This window comes from Thalia democratica, chromosome 4 (genome assembly GCF_965202585.1).
Source record: "Thalia democratica chromosome 4, ktThaDemo2.hap1.1, whole genome shotgun sequence".
Classification (NCBI taxonomy): domain Eukaryota; kingdom Metazoa; phylum Chordata; class Thaliacea; order Salpida; family Salpidae; genus Thalia; species Thalia democratica.
The window spans coordinates 16,772,509-16,792,813 of NC_139168.1; the positions used below are offsets into that span (position 1 = coordinate 16,772,509).

General features: G+C 25.5%; 1 protein-coding gene across 1 annotated transcript; it reads left to right on the top strand.

The window, feature by feature from the left end:
* Positions 1-1,045: 1,045 nt before the first annotated feature.
* Positions 1,046-15,198, top strand: LOC145833810 (semaphorin-6D-like). The gene is made up of 19 exons (XM_082940999.1): positions 1,046-1,222; positions 2,317-2,431; positions 2,902-2,977; positions 3,241-3,450; positions 4,115-4,232; positions 4,292-4,417; positions 4,571-4,665; positions 4,780-5,009; positions 5,274-5,405; positions 5,681-5,818; positions 8,832-9,032; positions 10,147-10,397; positions 10,662-10,873; positions 10,993-11,117; positions 11,266-11,437; positions 11,613-11,690; positions 11,857-12,244; positions 12,394-12,635; positions 12,854-15,198. Exons 1-19 carry the CDS (start codon positions 1,048-1,050, stop codon positions 12,980-12,982), a joined length of 3,213 nt encoding a protein of 1,070 aa, XP_082797125.1. The 5' UTR covers positions 1,046-1,047; the 3' UTR covers positions 12,983-15,198.
* The last annotated feature ends 5,107 nt before the right edge of the window (positions 15,199-20,305 follow it).

The following is a 20,305-nucleotide window of genomic DNA, read 5'->3' on the forward strand; positions in this document are numbered from 1 at the left end:
TGAAAAATATAAACTTAGAGGTTTAGTTTTATTTTACATTACGGGTTATCACTGATATACTATAAAGTAGCTCTGTTTTATTTTATAACAACATATATTAAATGTATGTTTAAGTTGCTTGTGTTAAGTATGTCCAATTAATCAAACAAGTTGTTTTCCGTTAAACTTATATTTGAACGCTCATTTTATTTTACTGCACCTTTGTTAAATATATAAACGGTTTACTGTACAAATATTTTTAAAGAAAATTGATACAATGAACTTATGATTCACAGAAAATTACAAATATCTAACTTAATTTATCAAATTTTTCTTTTAACCATATATAGGTATTACAAAAGTTTTAATAAAAACTGACACCTAAATTGTTGTATGAATTGTACAAATGGTATGTATATGATAGATATAGTTTAGCTGACTAAACATTTTCGATTTAACTTTTGTAATTTTGTAGTTATATACTCCTCAAATGGCTTAAAACGTGCATTGCTAAGGTTTCATTTTTAACTTTATAAATGAAACTTAAATTGGTCACACGGCAAATAATTACAGGAGAAGTAATTTACAACCGAAAAAACGGAACATTTTATTAAAACTGTCAAAATTTGACGACCGTTTAATAGAAACTAACAATACTCAATGTTTTGTGTACTAATATAAAGTGCACTTCAATTGAGAGGTTTTAACAACATTTTTACGACAATAAATTGCTATGTAATTATGTTTGTTTACTTTTATTTACATAGTATTTTATTTTCTTATTTTAACCAAATTTTATGTAAACAATTGTTGTTTGCAATAAGTAAGCTTTTTTTTTCTTGTTTGTTAAATTTTGTCAGTAGTTGAACGAAACGTTTATTATTTGTAAATAACGCAATTGAGTCTTAAAAAGGGTGCTAATAAAGTTTTTAATAGTTATAAAAATAAAAATCAATTCAACAGCACACAAGATTATTTAATGTCTATTAAAGTTTTTTTTGATTAGATAAAAAGCTTTATTAATAATAATAAAATATTTATAACTACCACTTTTTATTTCAGACATAAATGCTTTTATTAAAACTCTTTAAAATCAACCATGTTAGAAATGGAAATGTAACTAACAAGAAAAATCAAAATGTACAAAATATTTTGACATTTATTATTTTATTTCTATTTATACTATCAACAAAGTCTTCTTTTATACAAGAAGAAGTCCCAATAAGCAACACAGATGCTATAAGTTAGTTTAATTATTGATACATACAATTAATAACTTATACATTGATCTTAGTGTTGATCACATTTAAAAAATTAACTAATACAAAGTTCATTTACGTACACACATTGAGTTTAAATAAATCTTTTTAACACTTTAGTGAGTCTACAAGTATTTTTTAAAGTAATTTACATCTTTAACGTTTTAACAAAAATGAAGTTGACCAAATATTAAAATTGAATCGTAGCTATTTCAAAACTTTCCTAAACATTTGTCGAAGTAAATTAGATCTTGCTAAGTTAAATTTAAATCGTAACATATACAACATATATACTGTAAGTGAAACCATAACTTTATTAACAACAACAAAGCAAACATGTAGATTTGTTTACTAAAAACATTAAGTTCCAATCAGTAATTATAAATTGTAAGGTATTAAGCAAATAAAATTTTATTTACCGACAAATAAAAATTTTCTCTATAGTAAACACAACCTCAAATACGATAACAACTTGTTACAAGTATTAAAAGAATTTTGTTTTTCGTGTTACATAATTTTTTTTACATTTTGAATGTTAGTTTCTACTTAAAAGTGAAATAACGTTCATGGTAGCTTTAATTGTAAACTATTTAATGTTTAGAGCTTAAAGTATTTTTATTTTTAGATAAATACCAGTCTTTTCGACTAATATAGATTACTTTGGTTTGACTGTTTATTTAAGTCTATTGTGAAAAATAAATAAAAACATATGATAAAAGCTAACAATAGCATATAATAATGATAGTCACTTGACATAAATTAGGTTATTGTTATTTCTAAAATCTTTAAGGTAGAAATAGCACGTGTTTTATTTTCGTAAACTTAAAAATAAATTAATAATTCAGACGTATTTTAAATTTTACCACAAAAAATTATTTGTCTATTGTCTAGCTTAAACAAATATTATACAGAGCAAAACTGTATAGATATTAAATTTAATTCGTCTGGTATTTTTTAACAATAAAATAATACTTACTTAATACTTTATTGGTAATTGATAATATTAAAACTAAAAGAAAAAAATTTACCTAAGTACCAATATAGATTTTATTAAGTTTTTAAAGAAAGTTTTAAACAGATTCAGAGAAATACTCAGTGTTTATTGGAGGTGATTCGAAAAACCCAGCATCTCATCAGTTGTATGATTTACACGGATTAAAACAAATAAACAATCATTTCTACGTTCATGCTAGGTAAAATGTGTTTTTTACTGTTACGGATTCGAACAATATTGTTATATAAAAAAATTAAGTAGTTAAAAAAATATCTCTATAAAAGTTAAACGAAACTTAAAATTTGCAAGAAAATATTTTGACAACCCTAAGTTATAGAAATTCAAGTAAAGTTTATCACAATTAATTCATGTAGTTTCAAAAAAGCAATAACTTTAGAATTTATGTAAATACTTTTTAAAGTTTTTTGTGTATTTTTATTTTGTAAAAAGCTACTTTCAACTAGCCTAATAAAAAGCTTATTCTCAATTTTGCTGTAGAGTTTTATTATTAATTAAACAAAACACAGATTATTTTGAACACTGTCTTCGTAAATTTTGACAGTATGTCTCGTAAAATGTGATTGACTTTGAAGTTTTTTACTTAAGAAGTACTTATTTCTTCTACATTATTTCAAAAGAAGTTTATTAATCAATTTAATTAACAAACAGAAACAAAATATTTTTGCTGGACGTACCTAACTCTGTTGTTGGTAGAAATAGCAAAAGAAACATTCTCCAGAAACTAGTAAGCAGTTTTAAACTCTTTATAATACCTTTTGGCTGTGATGCTTTAAAAAAGATTTAGAACTCTATTACCATTCAAAGTAAAAACAACATTCAAGTATTTTCGTTCAAAAAAATTAAAAAAAAAAGCTTATTCGATAAAAATACTTAAAATTAAATTTAAATTAGAGTAAAAAACTTTACAGAAAGCGCTAAAAGTAAGCTTAAACAAATTTTAAATTTTGTGTTTTTTATTACTTATCAGTAAACTTTAAATTTAAACAGACAATTAGTTGGGAAAGTGATGAAAAATCATACAAAAAATGTTTGTCAAAGCACGAAAAGTTAATAAGAAACGGTTTTATAGTTGAAAGTGATTGTCGGATCCACGTCACAAGTTTCGTCCAATTACGCGACGAAGAAAACAACAAACCGACCAATGAGGTGCTCGTATGCGCTTCAAATTCCGCTAAACCAATCATGAGGACATATAAGGTTTTGAATCGGTTGTGTAATTTGTAATTATTTTGAGGTTTGATCTATTAAGTTGTTTTATTTATTACTATGGTTTTAGTACACGTAGTATAACATTAAGTTCTGCTAAACCAACAATAGGGACTTATAACGCATTTATTGGTTGTAAATAGGTAAAGGTCTGGATTTTTAGAAGAACTGAATAATTTAAATTTATTTGTTTTTATGACTGCTTTTACCAACTAAATTGAAACTCGAAGAACTTTGTGTTATAAGCTAATTTTTAAGGTTCAAAGGATTTCTAAAACTTCTGATTAGTTAAATAGTTTATAAATAGTTTAAGGTTCTTAAACGTTGAATCCCTAAAATGTTTTGTAAACATTATGTTTAACACGAATTATAATGTTTAGTACAGCTAAACATTAAAATTAAATGGTAGCTACTAACTATGTTTTGTGCTTAATAGTAGTAACAGTTTAAACTAACTAAATTTAAAAGTTTTAACATTTGTAACTGGCCGGATCATAATTTTTTTAAATGGGCACGGTTCGATTGATAATTTGTTTAAACATTGCTAAGAAATTAAACAAAAACAACAAGTAAACTTTTTGCATTATTTTTTAGAAAGAACATTATTTTTTGGATTTAAAGTAAATATTAATTAAAACTTCATTCTTAACTAAAGGTTAATGAAGATGGTAGTTTAGAAGAATATGTTGATAAAACAATCAAAATATTCAATGAAAGAAGAATTAAGCTTTGTTCAACTTTACCAAATTACAAAACTGTTTCATTGTCTTCATGTAAGTTGATCTTGTACATAAATTTGTTAGAAACACTATAGTATAACATGTTTTCACAGATGGAGCTATTTACAACGGGTTTACTCACGACAATCCAACATCTCAGTTGTTCAAACTCGTTACACATGATCCTGATAAAAATCTAAAAACTTTTGCGAAAGATCCAGCATATGACTTTATTAGAAGTTCGTTAATTTATTATTTTATTATGAATTTAAAAGTTAATTTAACAGTTACTTTATAACTTAAACTGTTCAATTAGACTAAACATTGCAAGCAAAAAAAAGGATAGGTAAATATATTTTTCTCTCGAAACATAAAGGTTTGTTCCTTAACAGATCCGGCAGAGTTTGTGCGGATAATTGAAGGTACAAAAGAAAGCGGTAAAATATTTACTTTCTTCAATGAGCCAGCTGTAGAGTCTAGAGATAACGTTAGTATCAAATTCACAACTTGTGCCTATTGTTTACTGAATAACTTGTTATTAAAATGATTAAATAAGAAGTTGTACAATGTATTTGTAGATTACTACAACTTTGCTTAACAGGGCTACATGGCAACAGTGTCACAAGTTTGTAAGAATGATGTTTACAAAGACGTAGGAGCAAGCAATCGCTTTCAGTTTGTTTTCAGCTCATTCGTGAAAACTCGCATCAATTGTTCAATTCAATCTTCTCTTTATCTTGATCGAGTTATTTCTATAAGTGACGTCATAAAAATGAAAACATCATCTGGAAGAAGTCATGACGTAGTATTTGCCACAATGAAGAGCTCAAGGTAGAAAAATTCATTTCTTCAAATATTACATGTGTATTAACTTAAAAAAAGATAAAAATATGAAACTATCGTATAATAATGATCAAGCTTTTTCGAACGAAACAGCTTGATATAGTAATTTTTATTCATCTTAAGAAAAATCTTATTACTTGTTTATTTTTACACCCAAAAAGTCTAATTCAAAACAAAGCATGCTTAAATCAATTTACAACTAAACTAAAGTAACAGTTGTTCTAATATTCAAACTACTTTAATTTTTTACAGCGCTTTCATAAACGCATCAGCAGTATGTATATTTAGATTAGATGATATAAATAATGCACTTGAAAGTCCATTGATGGAAGAAGTTGATGGATATGTTTATCCAATCAAAAATAACCCATATCCTAAATCGAGGTCAGTAAATTTATCATAAAACTAAAACTTATCTACTGTTAAAAACATTTACATTAAATCGAGGTGTTTATTGTCTGAAGTATATTCTCCAAATGTGTATCAAGATATTATTTTAATCTAGAAATATCTTAAAAACGTTCTTATATATTTTTTGATTACATAAAAATAGGAACAAATTTCTGTCTAAAATAAAGTTTTGATAAACAAGCAAATATAAGCTAAATTAAAGAAGCGTGTTTTATGATTTTTAAAATAAAGATATTAAATATTTGCAGATGCGACTTTAATGTAAGCAAGAATGGACATAGAACTTTAAATGCAAAATCTGAGGAATTTGTAAAAACTCATTTCATGGCGAGAGATAGAGTTCAACCTTGGAACTTTTACAATGGACCAGTTTTGAGCACTCAAAAGTTAATTGAACTTAATTTACAGTTATGAAAGTTTTAAGTAGAACTTATAGTTACTACAAAAAAAAAAACTAACTTTTTTTGAGACTTAACTAAACTTTAGTTTGTTTCTGCTAAACTTAGTTTACTTTAATTACCAGATAAAAATTTAGATACAAGCTTGTCACGATTATAGTACAAGCCTTGTTGTGATAGTTTGTTAAATTTTAAATTATTTTGGTATTAAAGCTTCTGTGGTTATTTGGCATTTATAAATTTTTTGTTTATAACTTTGACATCTTTCCTAAAAATCAGAAAAAGTATAATATTATTGAAAGTTTAGAAAAATTAATTCTAAAACATTGTTTTAGAATTGCAAAATTCTAATCCTCATAGAACTTAAGTTTTGTGATAATTTTAAGCGGTTCGTTGTTCACGCAATATTTAACCTTAAATATTTTACTGTCGTCATAAGAAGATTAATTTCTTCGTCTCAGACGACTTTTCGTTCAGCTTACAGAAGTTTTTTGTCACCAATTAATTTAAGGTGGTAATAAGTAAGTAACTGTTTTAGTTTATTTGTATTGTAGTTGTCCGCTTGGTTCGATAAATATTTTGATTATACTTTTAATTAGTTAACTAAAATACATTTTTGTCTATAAAAAACCAAGTTTTTTATCAACAAATTCTACAACTAAAAAAACGAATTACAATCGAGTTGTTTTACATATTGTACCTACGTAATGATTGTAGTTGTTGAAGTCGAATACAAAAGTTGTTTGTTGCATGAAAAGTTAACTATGTTTCACAACCAAAAGGCTTCTTCTTTTGGTTATGACTTACTGATGAGTCCTAATAAGGATGAAACCGGTCTCAGTCTACCGAAACCTGTGGTCTGATGATCGAATTGGTATGATCAACTCTTTTATTAAACTTGAGCTTGTCTCACGGCAAAAGAAAGTCCAGACTTCGGCTCTCTAGACTCTTTTAAATATGTTTATGTTGGATAAAAAGTATTTATTTTCTTAACACAAATATTCTCAATACTTTTACAATAAGCTAAAGATGAGCTTTTCCTTTACTTTAAGTTGTTGGTTTTCTATCTTATGATTAGAATATCTTTTTACACGCCTGAAATTAGTTGCAAGTTTAAAAAGTAACTATATTTAAGTACGATACTGTGTTTTTAGCTTGTTCGTGATTAATATTTTATTGAAAAATGTTTTGTAAACATATTTGTACATGAAATTTTTTTTAGTGCCTTTCACTAACTTGTTATTTAACACAATAACAATAGAAGGTTCTAATGCTTTAATATATTTCCAAAATAGTATTTGAGCTTTTATGTAGAAGTAATTATAGAAGTTTTGAATAACTCAGCATAGGATAAATTAAATTACTTTTTAATCTTGAATTGAACTTTTAATTAACCGAATTTACTTTTCTTAAAAGCATGTGAAACAAAAATACCATACTTTTTATTAGATTTTATCACAAAGAACATAGGCATGACAACAGAAAGCGATCGCGAAAATTCAAATTCAGCAAAGTATAAAATGACTTTTGTACGGATAAAAAGATATAAAAATAGTAATTAACAAAACTCATTTTTTGTTTGAGTATTGAGATTCAAATAAAAAAAATAGTTAGTTAAATTTAAACTTAACGTTATTATTAGTTAAGTAAACAAGCACTTAAAATATAATAACTTTTTTCTAAATTAAACTGTTTTTAATTTAATGCTACAAAAAATTTTTGTTTTTAAACAACATTTGGAAAACAAAATGTTTAAAAATAAAAACGAAAGCAAATACTTAAAATATATTGTAACTGAAAACTAAACGTGGTGCTCCTTTTGTACGCAGTTTAAGGTTGTGATATTGAAAACTTCAAAGCAGTGTTTATTTTGCAAACAAACATTAAAAGATTCAAAAAATAAAACTTGCTTTGTTGTTGATATGCTTGATTAAACAATGCACCTGTTCATTTAAATATAGAATTTTCGTTTTTTGTGATGTATATTTATCTGTGAAATCAGAACTTAATAAATGAAGTTCTTCTAATAAACTTAACTTGTTCGATCAAGATAGGCTTTAATAACAATTACATTGTAAATCTATAGAGAAAGCTTTCATGTGTTTGCGAACAAACATTAGAATGTTTAAAAGATAAAATTTGTTATGTTGTTGATATGCTAGATTTATCAGCTCACCTATTTATTAAAGTATAAAATTTTAGTTTTTTTGATGCTTTATTTATCATTGAAAATCATGTTTGAAAATAATGTTCTGGTAATAAAACTATCTTATTCAATCGAGATAGGTTTTAACATCATCAAAGTTGTGAACTCTTTTGAAATAGTTTTCATAAATTGTTAATAACATTGGTTTTTATGTAATGATAATAGTTCATTTAAGTTTGTTCTAAAACCATTATAAACTAACGACCGCTGAAAATAAAAACATTAAGTAATAACTAAAATTTTTTACCATTGTTTTTATGTTAAAAATTGAAAAGTTAAATAAAATTACAAGCAAAGATATTTATCAAACTTTAAAAATAAATTAATAGTAGTAATTTATTTTCACTTAAAACATGGTTCTGTTTTTATTAAATGAAATTTTGTATTAAACTTATTTAGCCTGATGTGAAGCGTTGCTAAAGTTTTTACCCATATATAACTTTACAAATAATTTAAGCACAGAAATTCAAACTAACATTACGTTAGAAATTAAGTAAAGTAGTTAATATTTACCGTTGTGAAAAAAATTACAAATCTTTTTGACTTATGTTACACTTTTTTGTTAAATTATTTAAGTTAAAGTTAAATCAATAAGCAAAACTGTTGCTTTTATTATAGAGATAAAGTAGTCGTTCTGTTAATAACCTTGAAACTGTAGAAGATATTAAGAGATAACTTTGTGTTTTAAATAAAGTTTAATAAAACGTTTATTAATTAAAATCACGTAACAAATTTACTAATACTTAGTTTTTTTTACACATAACCTGTAAAAATTTTAATGAAGAAATTTTACAGAGATGAGTATACATCAATCTTGATAGATACAATAGAGGAAAACGAAGTTTCTATGTCATCTGAAAAACTTCATTATACAGTTATGTGGCTAGGAACTAAAAACGGATTTGTTATTAAAACTTTGTTTTTAAGTGCAACTGATGAAAAAGTTGTTTTGGAAAAAAGAAAAGTGTTTGATCCTAATGTATGCGATAGTAAAAAGTGAGTAAATATGATATCTGTTATAGATTAAAATTGTAAAAAAAATATTAATGTTTTTTTTAATCTTTTTATCTTATTTGCGTTTAAGTCAATAAAATGTTTTAAATGAAAAAAAAAAGTATTTTTATTGATTATAACGATATACTACAAACAAAATGATTTATTTAATACAGTAACCTCTCGCTTATTTACGCACATTGTGTCCACAGAAAAAGTCCGTAAAGATATGAGAGATCGTAAAGATACGAGAGGTACTAAATATAGTTACTATAATGACTGTTTTTTTGGTATTGCTTTTAGTTAAAAGCAGACTTGAGACTTTCCTATTCTTAACAATTTGTTTACTTTGTTTATAAATGTGAAAACAAAAGATAAATCTATACATATATTAATAAAAAAAAGAATTTGGATTTATTTAAAGTAATAATACTTGTAGAAAAGTTTTACTAAGTTTTATTTTAAGTAGATTTTATCTTCATCTTTATTTAAATGTGACTTATTAGATACTTAACATTTATATTCTTGTCTACTTAGCAACTTCAATCTATAATTAAGCATTTGTTTACAATTAAGAAATGGTGTGGTGTCTATATCAAAATTTGTGTCGCTTTAAAAATATATAGGGCAAGAGTGCTGTATTATTTATTTGTGTTTTAAACTCTCATTGTTTCATTGTACTTTCATTATTTAACACAGTCATACTTCTTTAAGAATTTTAATTTTATTTCTTATTGTTTATATAATTTCTGATACACTGAGATATAAACAAATGTTTAGTAATTAGTCAAGTAACATAAATTTACGAAGTCTAAGGGTATAGAGAGGTGAAATAGCGTTTAAAAACATGTTTTTAAAATAAAAACATACAATTAACCTAATTTGTGCAATAATTAAAATAACTTAAATTTTTACTTTTTGAATTTTTTAGAATTCAAAAATGCGTAACTAAACGAGAGTGCGTAACGTCACGAGTGCGTAAAGATCGGAGAGGTTACTGTAATTGAAATCTTGAGTAAAACATAACTGTAAGCGTTATAAAACTATAAAAAAAATTTTACTCGCCAAAAACAGTTTGAATAAAACAAAAAATTGTTTCACAAAAACTGTTTCATAGAGCAAAGGTGACGTCATTACTAGTCAACAAAGATTCGGGGAACATTTTTGTGACGTTTAATGATTGCGTCATAGCTGCACCACTATGCCCCCACATTAGTGTGGATTGCGAGCGGGAATGCAAGAAAAAAAAGGACCCTTATTGTACATGGGACGGACATTTGTGTCAGGGTACTACTGTCTACGATATATCAAGAGACCAGGACCTTGATGGAAGCGAGAGATTGATAGAGTGTCCTAGAATAATTGGTGGTAAGCTGGTTGCTAGAATATTAAAATGAAGTCTAATGAGCGATTATTTTTGAAAATAAACTATTAAAAAGAAAATAATATTGTAAGAAATTTAAAGAGATTAAATAAAGCTCAATATAATAGTGATATCTAAAGTGACATAAAAGGTAAAGCAAAGTCAGCAGTATAAATAACATGTAGAATTATTTTAGTGACTAATTTTACTTCTTCTTTGATTACATAAAACTAACAAGTTATCAATTAATTGAAAATTTTTTACTTTAGAAATTTCAGAAGAACATAATCAAACCACTCCGAAGCCAAACACCCCAAAAAATGATTTAATAATATCTCAAGCAGGCAATGAGAGCTTAACAGCAATACTGACTGCTGTAATTGGCTGTTTTATTGGAATTGTAATGACCAGTTTCGTATTTTTATGTTGTAATCCTTGCCATAAACTGATGAAAAAAAGACAAAGACATTTCTCTTCACGAGTTGGTTTTATTTTTTCTCAAATAACTAAAGCTCAATAATCTAACTTTTTGTTATAATTTAAACTTTGGAATATATTATTTTTTTTATAAAAAAAAATATTTTTACTATTTCTTAACAGTCGGAACTAACAAGAAGTAACAGCAAACGTCACAATTCAAATGTGAGTGTTGGTGGAAATCAAAATTCTCTACAAAGGGGAAATTCCTTACAAAGAAACAAAATCCCAAGCGAACCAAGTTCAAAGTAAGTTTTTAAAACAAATTTGTACAAGTTGAAATAAGAAACAGCTTAGCAAAGTTAGGATTCTGGCAATTCTGCCATATATCGTGTTCAGTAATCTCAAATAAATAGTTTTTAAAACTTTTAGAAGTATGCTAAAATATTTCCCCAGGTCTTACGTCATCAGCACGCGTCTTAACAACAACGAAAGCGTTGTCATGCTGGATGCAACCCAACGACAGGGGAGAAACAACAGCGACTCAAGTGGCGACAAAAGCTTAACACCCATGGCGGAAAACGTGTTTAAAGTTCCTGAAGAAACTGAAATACTGAAAGCAAGAAAGGTAAAAAGTATCTATATACTTTTTTCATAATAAACGTGATGTGTTGTTTATAAAAATGTTAAATATATAAATGATTATTTATTTAATGTTAGAAAAATAATTTACTCTTTCATCATTGTTAAGTTACGACTTAACAAGGTCTTACTTATAACAAAACTCGGTAATTTTTTTCAAGATTTCAACTTCAAGCAAGTCTGGAATGAAAGTTAACCAAATTGCACAAACACCTGTGATAAACGGAAGTATGAATAAGGTACTAAAAGTTTGCATATATTTATATTGGAGATTTGAAAATTAGTTAAAACAGTTTCGTTTAGATAATTTTAAGCGAATTAAAGATAATAATTTTTCTTGCAATTAAATGTAAAAGTAGTTTTTGTGTTAAACTAAGTGTATAAAAATTAAAAAAAAATTTTCAGACTTCTAGGCAACAAACTTTTCAACACCTCATAACATCCCCGATGAACCCCAACCACCATCATAAGCTGCAGCGTTCCCATAGCAACCATCACCAAGTTGCCATGTCAACTAGTTTCCACCAGAAAGCCCCAAACACCTTGCAACAGATCGGTCGTCAGCAATCGTTTCACCAAAGACCTTCGTTACTAGGCAACCTGGAAGGGAAGGTTTTCAATGGCAACGGTCAGTTGATGAGGGGACCGATAACGCCAATGACGCAACCGACACAAGTCTTGATGAAGTCATCGGGAAAAGGAATGTCGTACAGTTTGGACAGGAGGCAAGTTAAAAGAATTCCGCATCAGAACTCGCATCAGAACTTTCAAATTTATAACCACCAAAATAATGGTTTGTAAAGGTTTTAAAAATTATTATCAATGAAATCTTAAAAATGTTATACGTTTAAAATGTTTAACTATTTTTAATTGTATGTGATTATTGTTACGATATTATTCATTTAGTTAGACAGAATATTATACAATTAACTTTTTTAACAGAAAATTTCCAAAGAAAAAGGTACGTTAGTGAAAGCATCAACTCAAAATCAACTCTGATAAACTTTCCAATAGCCGAGGATCCGTACTCCATGCGAATAGGATCTCTGAAGAAGAAAATGAGTCTCGATCTAAACAGAGCATCTGATCCTGTAAAGAAATTTGTTTTCAAATCGGTTCCCGTTTCAACTCCCATTGACGAGGAGTCTCCTCTTTTAAGCGAAACTTCCACTCTTATTGATAATGTTTGTTTGTATAAGTTGATTAAAGAAATATAACCTTGATGTTTTTTAGTAGTATAGTAAAAATTATTTTTATATTTACTCGGTAGAATCTGTTTTATGTTTAAAAATAAATTTCTATTGTTTTAATGTTAGTATCACTTTGTTTTATAATTAGACTACAAGAAAGTTTACTTGATACGATGCAATTTTTTTTTGCTGATAATTTTCTTTTTTTTCAGGCACAAAACAAATCTATAAAGTCAATGGATACTGATTCCGAATCAGAATGTCAGGAAATAAAAGAAGTTCTCAACTCAGTAGGAGAAACGCCACCATCGTCGGGAGAATGTGTAGAAAGTGTAACATAAAGAGAAAAATGTCACTAGAAGGTTACGTAGAAATTGTTGAGCGAAGAGTTGAAATGTCATCTTCTTCAGGAAATTATGTAGAAAAAGAAGCTTGAACAAGAGAAAAAATGCACGAGACATAAGAAAGGGACAAACAGATGTAAAAAGAAAATATTGATGATCTGCAGTGAAGAGTGTAATTGCCAAGAGCTGACAGTAAAAAAGTAAAAAAACTTAAACTTGTTCGTTGATGTGAACATAGAATAATTCAACCTTTTCATAACTATTTAAAAATATTTATACTTAAATACTTAGTAAATTTTAAACTATTTTTTATCTTAGAACGTTTGTTGTTTGTACTTTTAATTGTGTTACTCAATAGGTTTAGTTTTAATTTTTTTAATTTATTTATTTACAAGGCAACAATGTTTCTCCCCTAAGGGATCTTCAGGCCTGCAAAATAAGATAAACATAAAACGATGGACAACTTAAGAAAATACAATAATGCAAAAAATTATAATTGAATTCAAATTAAAATTAAAATTAAAAATGTATAGCGCTATTACTAGATAATTAGTTAACAAAATTAAAAGTTTTATAACAATGAAAAAGACTTTTTTTAAAATTTTAAATATGACTTATACTTACAATAGATGATTTGTTCTATATAGATTTGGATTTATCTTTTTATGTTTATCTTATTTTACAGGCCTGAAGATCCCTTAGGGGAGAAACATTGTTGCCTTGTAAATAAATAAATTAAAAAATTAACTTTGTCTCCAATTATTTAAATTGTCGAGACCTGTTGTGCCTAAGGAATAATCCTTGCATATATTAGGTTTAGTTTTATTTAAAAAAGTTTATTAAAACATGTTTTCTTTTTTGAAAGTTGTCCAAACTTGAACTTTAGTTTAAAAAGTTTTATTATATTTAATGCCCCTTGTTTTAGGTTTTATTGCTTATACCAACTTTCATATCTTTCATCAGTCTAGTAAACTAATTTATTTCCTTATGTTTATGAGCTACTCAACAGTTTTAAATCTGCTGTTTGTATTACTTTTAATTGGATTTGTTTTATTTTTCTTTTTAATGATATTGTTTATACTAGCTGCACTTATTATCTGATTGTAAATGTTAACTTAGCAGCTATAAATTTTTACATACAAGTTATTTTTATTGTTGCACTAAAAATACATTACGTGTTTTGTTGATAAAACAAAAACTAAAAATTATATGTTCTATAGAAGCTATTTTTTAGAGTTTTGAAACATCAAATTTATTTTTGATTAAACAACTTTATGCATATAATTGTTCAGTGCGTTTTTTTTTTGTAATTTATAAATCATATGTTTTCCCTTTTTTTACATTGCTGCCAATAAAAGTATTTGGTAAATATTATGATTTTATAAATAGTAATTGTTGTTACTCAAAAGTAGAGCTTTTAATGTTCAACATTTGTTTCTTGCTTAAACTATTTTAATTTCCTTAAACTTTCTCCAAACCACACCTTAATCTAACTAAAATGCAAAAGTGTATTAAAAAGCTGTAAAAGATAAAAATAATCATAACCACGTTTGTATCAAATGTACTGTTTATACATCTTTATGCATGAAATGAATTTTGTGGCACTTTTATTATTTTTGCGCACCATATAAAAATTAGTAATATTTTAAAAATTCACGCTGTAACTAGTTCAAGCAAGTTTAGATTTTAGAAACAATTAGTTTTAAGTTAAATATTTTTTTTCCTGTTTTACAAATGAGACAATTTTAGACCAAGCAAAAATTTAAAAAACTAGTAAAATTATATCTTTAATTTTCTTTGAACTACTTATAGTATAGTTAAGATTCAAATAAGTATGTTTTGTTATTCCCTTTATGACAAGAACACTCAGAGTAGGTTGTTAAACGAAACTTTAAATTATGTTTAATAATAAGTACAAAAACAGGGATTAAAACTTTTTGTATTTATAAAAACTATGTATCTAAAATATGTGTGATAGCCTAAGCTTAAAACAATTATGAGTATGATAAGTATTGTTTAAGTTATCTATATAAAAGTTGTAAAAATTTAAAATTGTACAAATACCAAATAAAAAAGTTCTATCTTGAAAATAAAAATGTGAAGTTATCAAATTTTAATTTGTTCTAAATTAATAAAGTAATTAAGCGGTAATTTTTATTTTTATGATTTACTAGACTACTTTTAAATATGAAAAAATGTCGTTTAGAACGTACGTTAGTTATTATGATAAGTTGCTTGAATTTTAATAACTGTTAATCTGTTTTTTTTACAATACACTGCATCTTAACTTTATTTAGCTCTAAATTGCTTAACTTTTTCTATATTTTAATTTTTTTTTCTTATTAAACTTTTTGGTGTAATTGTGCTCATATCAATTTTTTAAAAACAACAAAAAACACTGATAGCAAATTACAACGTTATATAATTAAAAACTTTGTCCTCTTATAATGTCTAAAAGATTGATCAACGATGTTGTTTAAAACGTTAGCATTTAGTTGAGTTTTTAGGACAATTTTAAGAAAACTTAAAAAGATTGAAACTCACACTTTAAGCTATTATAAAATACTGGTTGTTGTAAAACTAACATGTAGAACAAAAGTTATTCTCTTATTATCTATTTATATTAAAATTTACGACTTTAGGGTACTAATTTTGTTGTTTAATGTTTAATGAAAAAAGAAAGTGACTAAAATACACTTAAGAAGTTATTTAACAACTTTAATTTATAGTATTTAATGTGATAATAAACATTAGACCTTGGTTACAATTGGTAACAAATGCAAATGCTAACCAAATTATAGAATAAATCGGTCACGATAATTCTGAAAAAGTTAATTTTTGCGCTTTAATTCTAAACGACTAAGTTTTCTATACTTCTACAAACTTTAAATTAGTTTTTTTGTTTTTTGAAAAAAAGTTAAGTAGTGTAGATATGTTTTGTTTATAAAAAGAGTAAAAAAAAAATAGCTAACTGAACATGATCAGGAGAAGAAAGAAAAATAATTAAACTTTGTATTATTAGTAAATTGCTTTTAGTTTCATTGAGGTTTCGAAATATAAAAAACATAGTTAACAATAAATTTGATTAAAAAATTTGAGCATTTACATGTTTACAACACATAAAACAAGAAAGTAGTATATTTTTCATATCACGAACATTAAAAACCACAAGACTGTACTAACTTTTTGAAAAACATATATATTTGATGTATTTAGCATCATGAAATACCAGGTTTAATTCTAAGTTTACTTACTTAAGATATCGCAATAAAATAATAACTAACTTAAAGCCTAAGAAAAGGAATACAAACATCAAACATAACACAATTAAGTTTATGTTTAAAAAGTTGTTAATGTTTATAAATTTATTATAGATCTAAACAAAAAAAAATTACGACATCTAAATGAGAAAAATCAAGCATTTATGTTGTACCCATAATTTTTCAAAAGCTACTTAAAATAAAAACTAAATACTTAATTTATACGACTTTAAACGACACCTAAACTACCGCTTAGTTTACACAATAATTCTGATTACAATATATTTACGACGACAATAAAACTATTCAGGGTTAAGTATCGCGTGAGCAGCACTTGAACTTTTATTCTTAAGAAGCCGCGCTTTAAGAAAACAATCTCAGCTTTTTGTTCGTTTGCAGACTCTAAGTTTTTGTTGGGTTGCTAAACTAACAAGATTTAAAATATATCAGTAACTTTCAAGTTATTTAAATTTTTATTTATCTATTAGGTTTATTTGTTTTAGTAGTAGAAAAAGCCGTGAAAAGCAAATAAACTATTTTTAGACATTAAAACTTCTATAGTTTTTGTAGTTTTAAAAAGTTATTTAACTTGACAACAAAGTTAACACTTTGTGCGCTTTATCACCATGGATTTGTTTAAAAGAACGAACTATTTTAGCTAAAATTCTATAATAACAACACATTTATATTATTATTATAAATATGTTTTCATGTCATTGAGACTTTAAATAATCATTCTATAAGTCTAAAGCTATCTATTTAAATCTTATAAAGTTCGTGTTTATAATGAATTTAAAACTATTTTTTGTTTAAATTAATTAGTCATTTTGTTTTTCAGCTTACCATAAAAAAATACAGATTTTTAAACACGTAATTAAACTGTTGAAATATACAAGCTTAGGTAACAATAAAAACAAAATTCTTATAACACTTGTAGCAACTAGTATCGTATTTGTTGTTATGTTTACTATAGAGAATATTTTCATTTGTTTGTATATATAAATTTATTTGATTAATTTTTAACAATTTACAGTTATTGATTGGAACATAATGTAAATAAAAAGCATGTTTTCCTTGTTTTTGTTAATAAATTATTAATATAAAATACATTTAATGAAACAAAACTGTCTAATTTTCATTTAGCTGTTGATACAGTAATAAATACTTAAATATATTATACTAATGTTTAAATATTATTTCCAAACAATAATTTTATTTTAAATAAAAGTAAAATAAAAATAACTAATAGCATTTGTGCTACTTATTGAAAGTTCATCTTTTATGAAAGATAAACAGAAATAAATTAATTAATTTTCAAATATAATCTACATTTTGTTGATTCTTGGAAGTAACATATCCATTTCTGGCAAGTTGGTATTTTGAACATTGTATAAAAACTATTTAAGTCTGAAAAGTAAACTTTTTTGTTATAATTTACACTATTTTAGGTGTTTTATAAAGCTAAAGAAAGTTACTGTATAAAAAGATTTATTAATACAAAAGTTATAAATCATGATTTTATTCACTTTACCATCATGAAACTTTTTTAAATGTTTTAAAAGACTCAAAAAAAAAAAAGTTTTTAAATATCTAAAGATAATATAACATTTAATTAACTCATGGACAAATTGACACAGACTTAAATTAAGATTGACCACATACGTATTTAAAAATTTATACAAAGATAAGTCACAAAAAAGTACAACTAGCGATGATGTAAGTAAAAGCAAACAAACGCAAAAGCATAGTAACTTACAGTCATATAAATACTACAAAAGTCATCGAGTGTTCTACACTTATAAGTAGCGCATATTTTATTCTACCTATTTTGTTAAACTATTGTCAAATTTTGACAGTTTAAATGTAGTTTTCCGTATTTCTCGTTTTTGAAACTGTTTCTCCTGTAATTATTGGTCGTGTGACAGACTTTTCAAACTTGAAGCAATTTTTTGTATCATTTCATTTGTTTATTTTTGGTAAGTATTGGTTTCATTTGGCATTGTGGTATTTGAGTTTTGCTGAAAAAAAATATTTGGTGTTTGTTTTTAACAAATACTTTTATAAATCTTTGTAATTGATTGTTAAAGTTACGTGATTAAGTATTAATATTAAGCTTAAAAAACAACTTTTATTTGTATTTTAAAATTATTACTAAACTTGTAACTATTTTTCTTGGATGCAAGTCGAGAACTTCGATTGTTATTCTTTGAATAAACTTGAAGCACACAACAATCTATATTTATTTAACTTTGTAAACTATTTAACTTTCTATGATTACACTGTTAATTGCACCTTTACTGATATAAGAAAGTAAACTTAAACTGTTGAAAGTTTTAAAGCAAAAAAGTTCTACCACTTTTAAGTAATGTTCTGTTTATGTAAAGCTTTTTCTTAAAAATACTTCGAGAAAAATGATGACACCTATTTATAAAAACATGCAATTATACCCATTAGAACTTAACTATTGTTGTACTGTCAGAAGTTTTTTATCAAAGTAACAACTGAACGTTTTGTGTCTTTTGTGCAATTAAAACTAATATTGAAGCATGGTTATCTTTCAGGTTTCGCATTTTTTATATTAACAAAGTAGTTTTTCTAATATGTTAACACTAGAAAACTTTTTAATCAAATAGTAACTACGTATCATTGTTTGAAATTTCTTTAAGACAGTTAGAAAACACAGGTAATTCTCAGAATATGCAATAAAAGTATTATTACTATTACTATAGCAACAAAAAAAAACTTCAAATTATCTTTTAAAAAATCTACATTTTCAACTTATGACGTCTGTGTTATCCAATATTTACTACGATTTTGTAAATTTATAAAGTTATAATTTTTATTTTCTTCCACCATATGTTGCTTCGTAATGCTTATAATTTGGTAAACGTTTTAAACAAGCTAATTTAGATTTAATAACCTATTTCATCTAGTAGTTAAAAAAAACTCATCTAAAACTTTATAAAAATTTGAAAATAAAAGCTTTCAATGGACCAATTTCAAACAAAATGTAGGTATGGATGCTTTGGTTTTTAACCATATTCTTATAGTATATAGTGTTTAATATTTGATTTGTTTTTAAAATATTTTCAATAACATATCTTATTTAATAAACTCTATTCAACTTAAAGTTTTAAAGAATAAGTATAATATACTTATTAATTATAATTTCGTTCTCAATAAGTTTCCGTGCTAAAAAATTGAGCATATTAAGTTATTATAGAGCAGTGTTTTACAAAGTGAGCCACTACAGAATTTTATGGGGTCATAAACAGCGAAGGGACTGAAGGGGTTAGTGAGGCCATAATTTGAAACTTACATTAGATATTCTGGAGTTGATGGTGAAATAAAGATCATAGGCGTATTTAGTTGTAGTTTTTATTAAAACATCTTCGGAGGGTGCCATCGCTTTAGTTCTTTAAAGGAGACCTTATGTAAAAAAGTTTTGGAAATCCTGCTATCAAAACTCAAAAAAAAAAATGTTGTAAAAATTTTACAATATGTGTTGTAAACACTTTTTTATGTGATTAAAGTAACGTTTGTACTTTTTATAAGCATGTTGGTTAAAACGCACTTATAATTTTTCTTTAGTTAATTAAAAATTAGATTGCTTATTTCTTTTAAGTTAAGTAATTAAAGTTTATCGTTGTAAGTATGCAGTAAGCACTCCTGGTTCATTAATCAACCAAACTAAAAAGGAAGAAATTTTCAATTAAAGCTTTAATAGAAGAATTATTTATATTCTTTAGAGTACACCGTTTAGTTGTTCGTACAACTAAAGTATAAATAAAAAAGTTTTCAAAAATACTATTGATTAATTGTCGAGTATAGTTTTACAAAACTGTATGGTAAAACAAATAGTTTCAACAAACAAAAATACTATTTAATTTCATAAAAAAATTTTTTTTAGTGTTTTATCTAAAATTTATCTACTAACTATACAACGATATAGTATCAGAGCTTTGCTTTATTAACTTAAAACAAATCTGACAGAAGTTATTGTTAACAAAGATAAAAGTAAGTAATGAATGCGTTTAGTGTATATGCATAAATCTTGTAA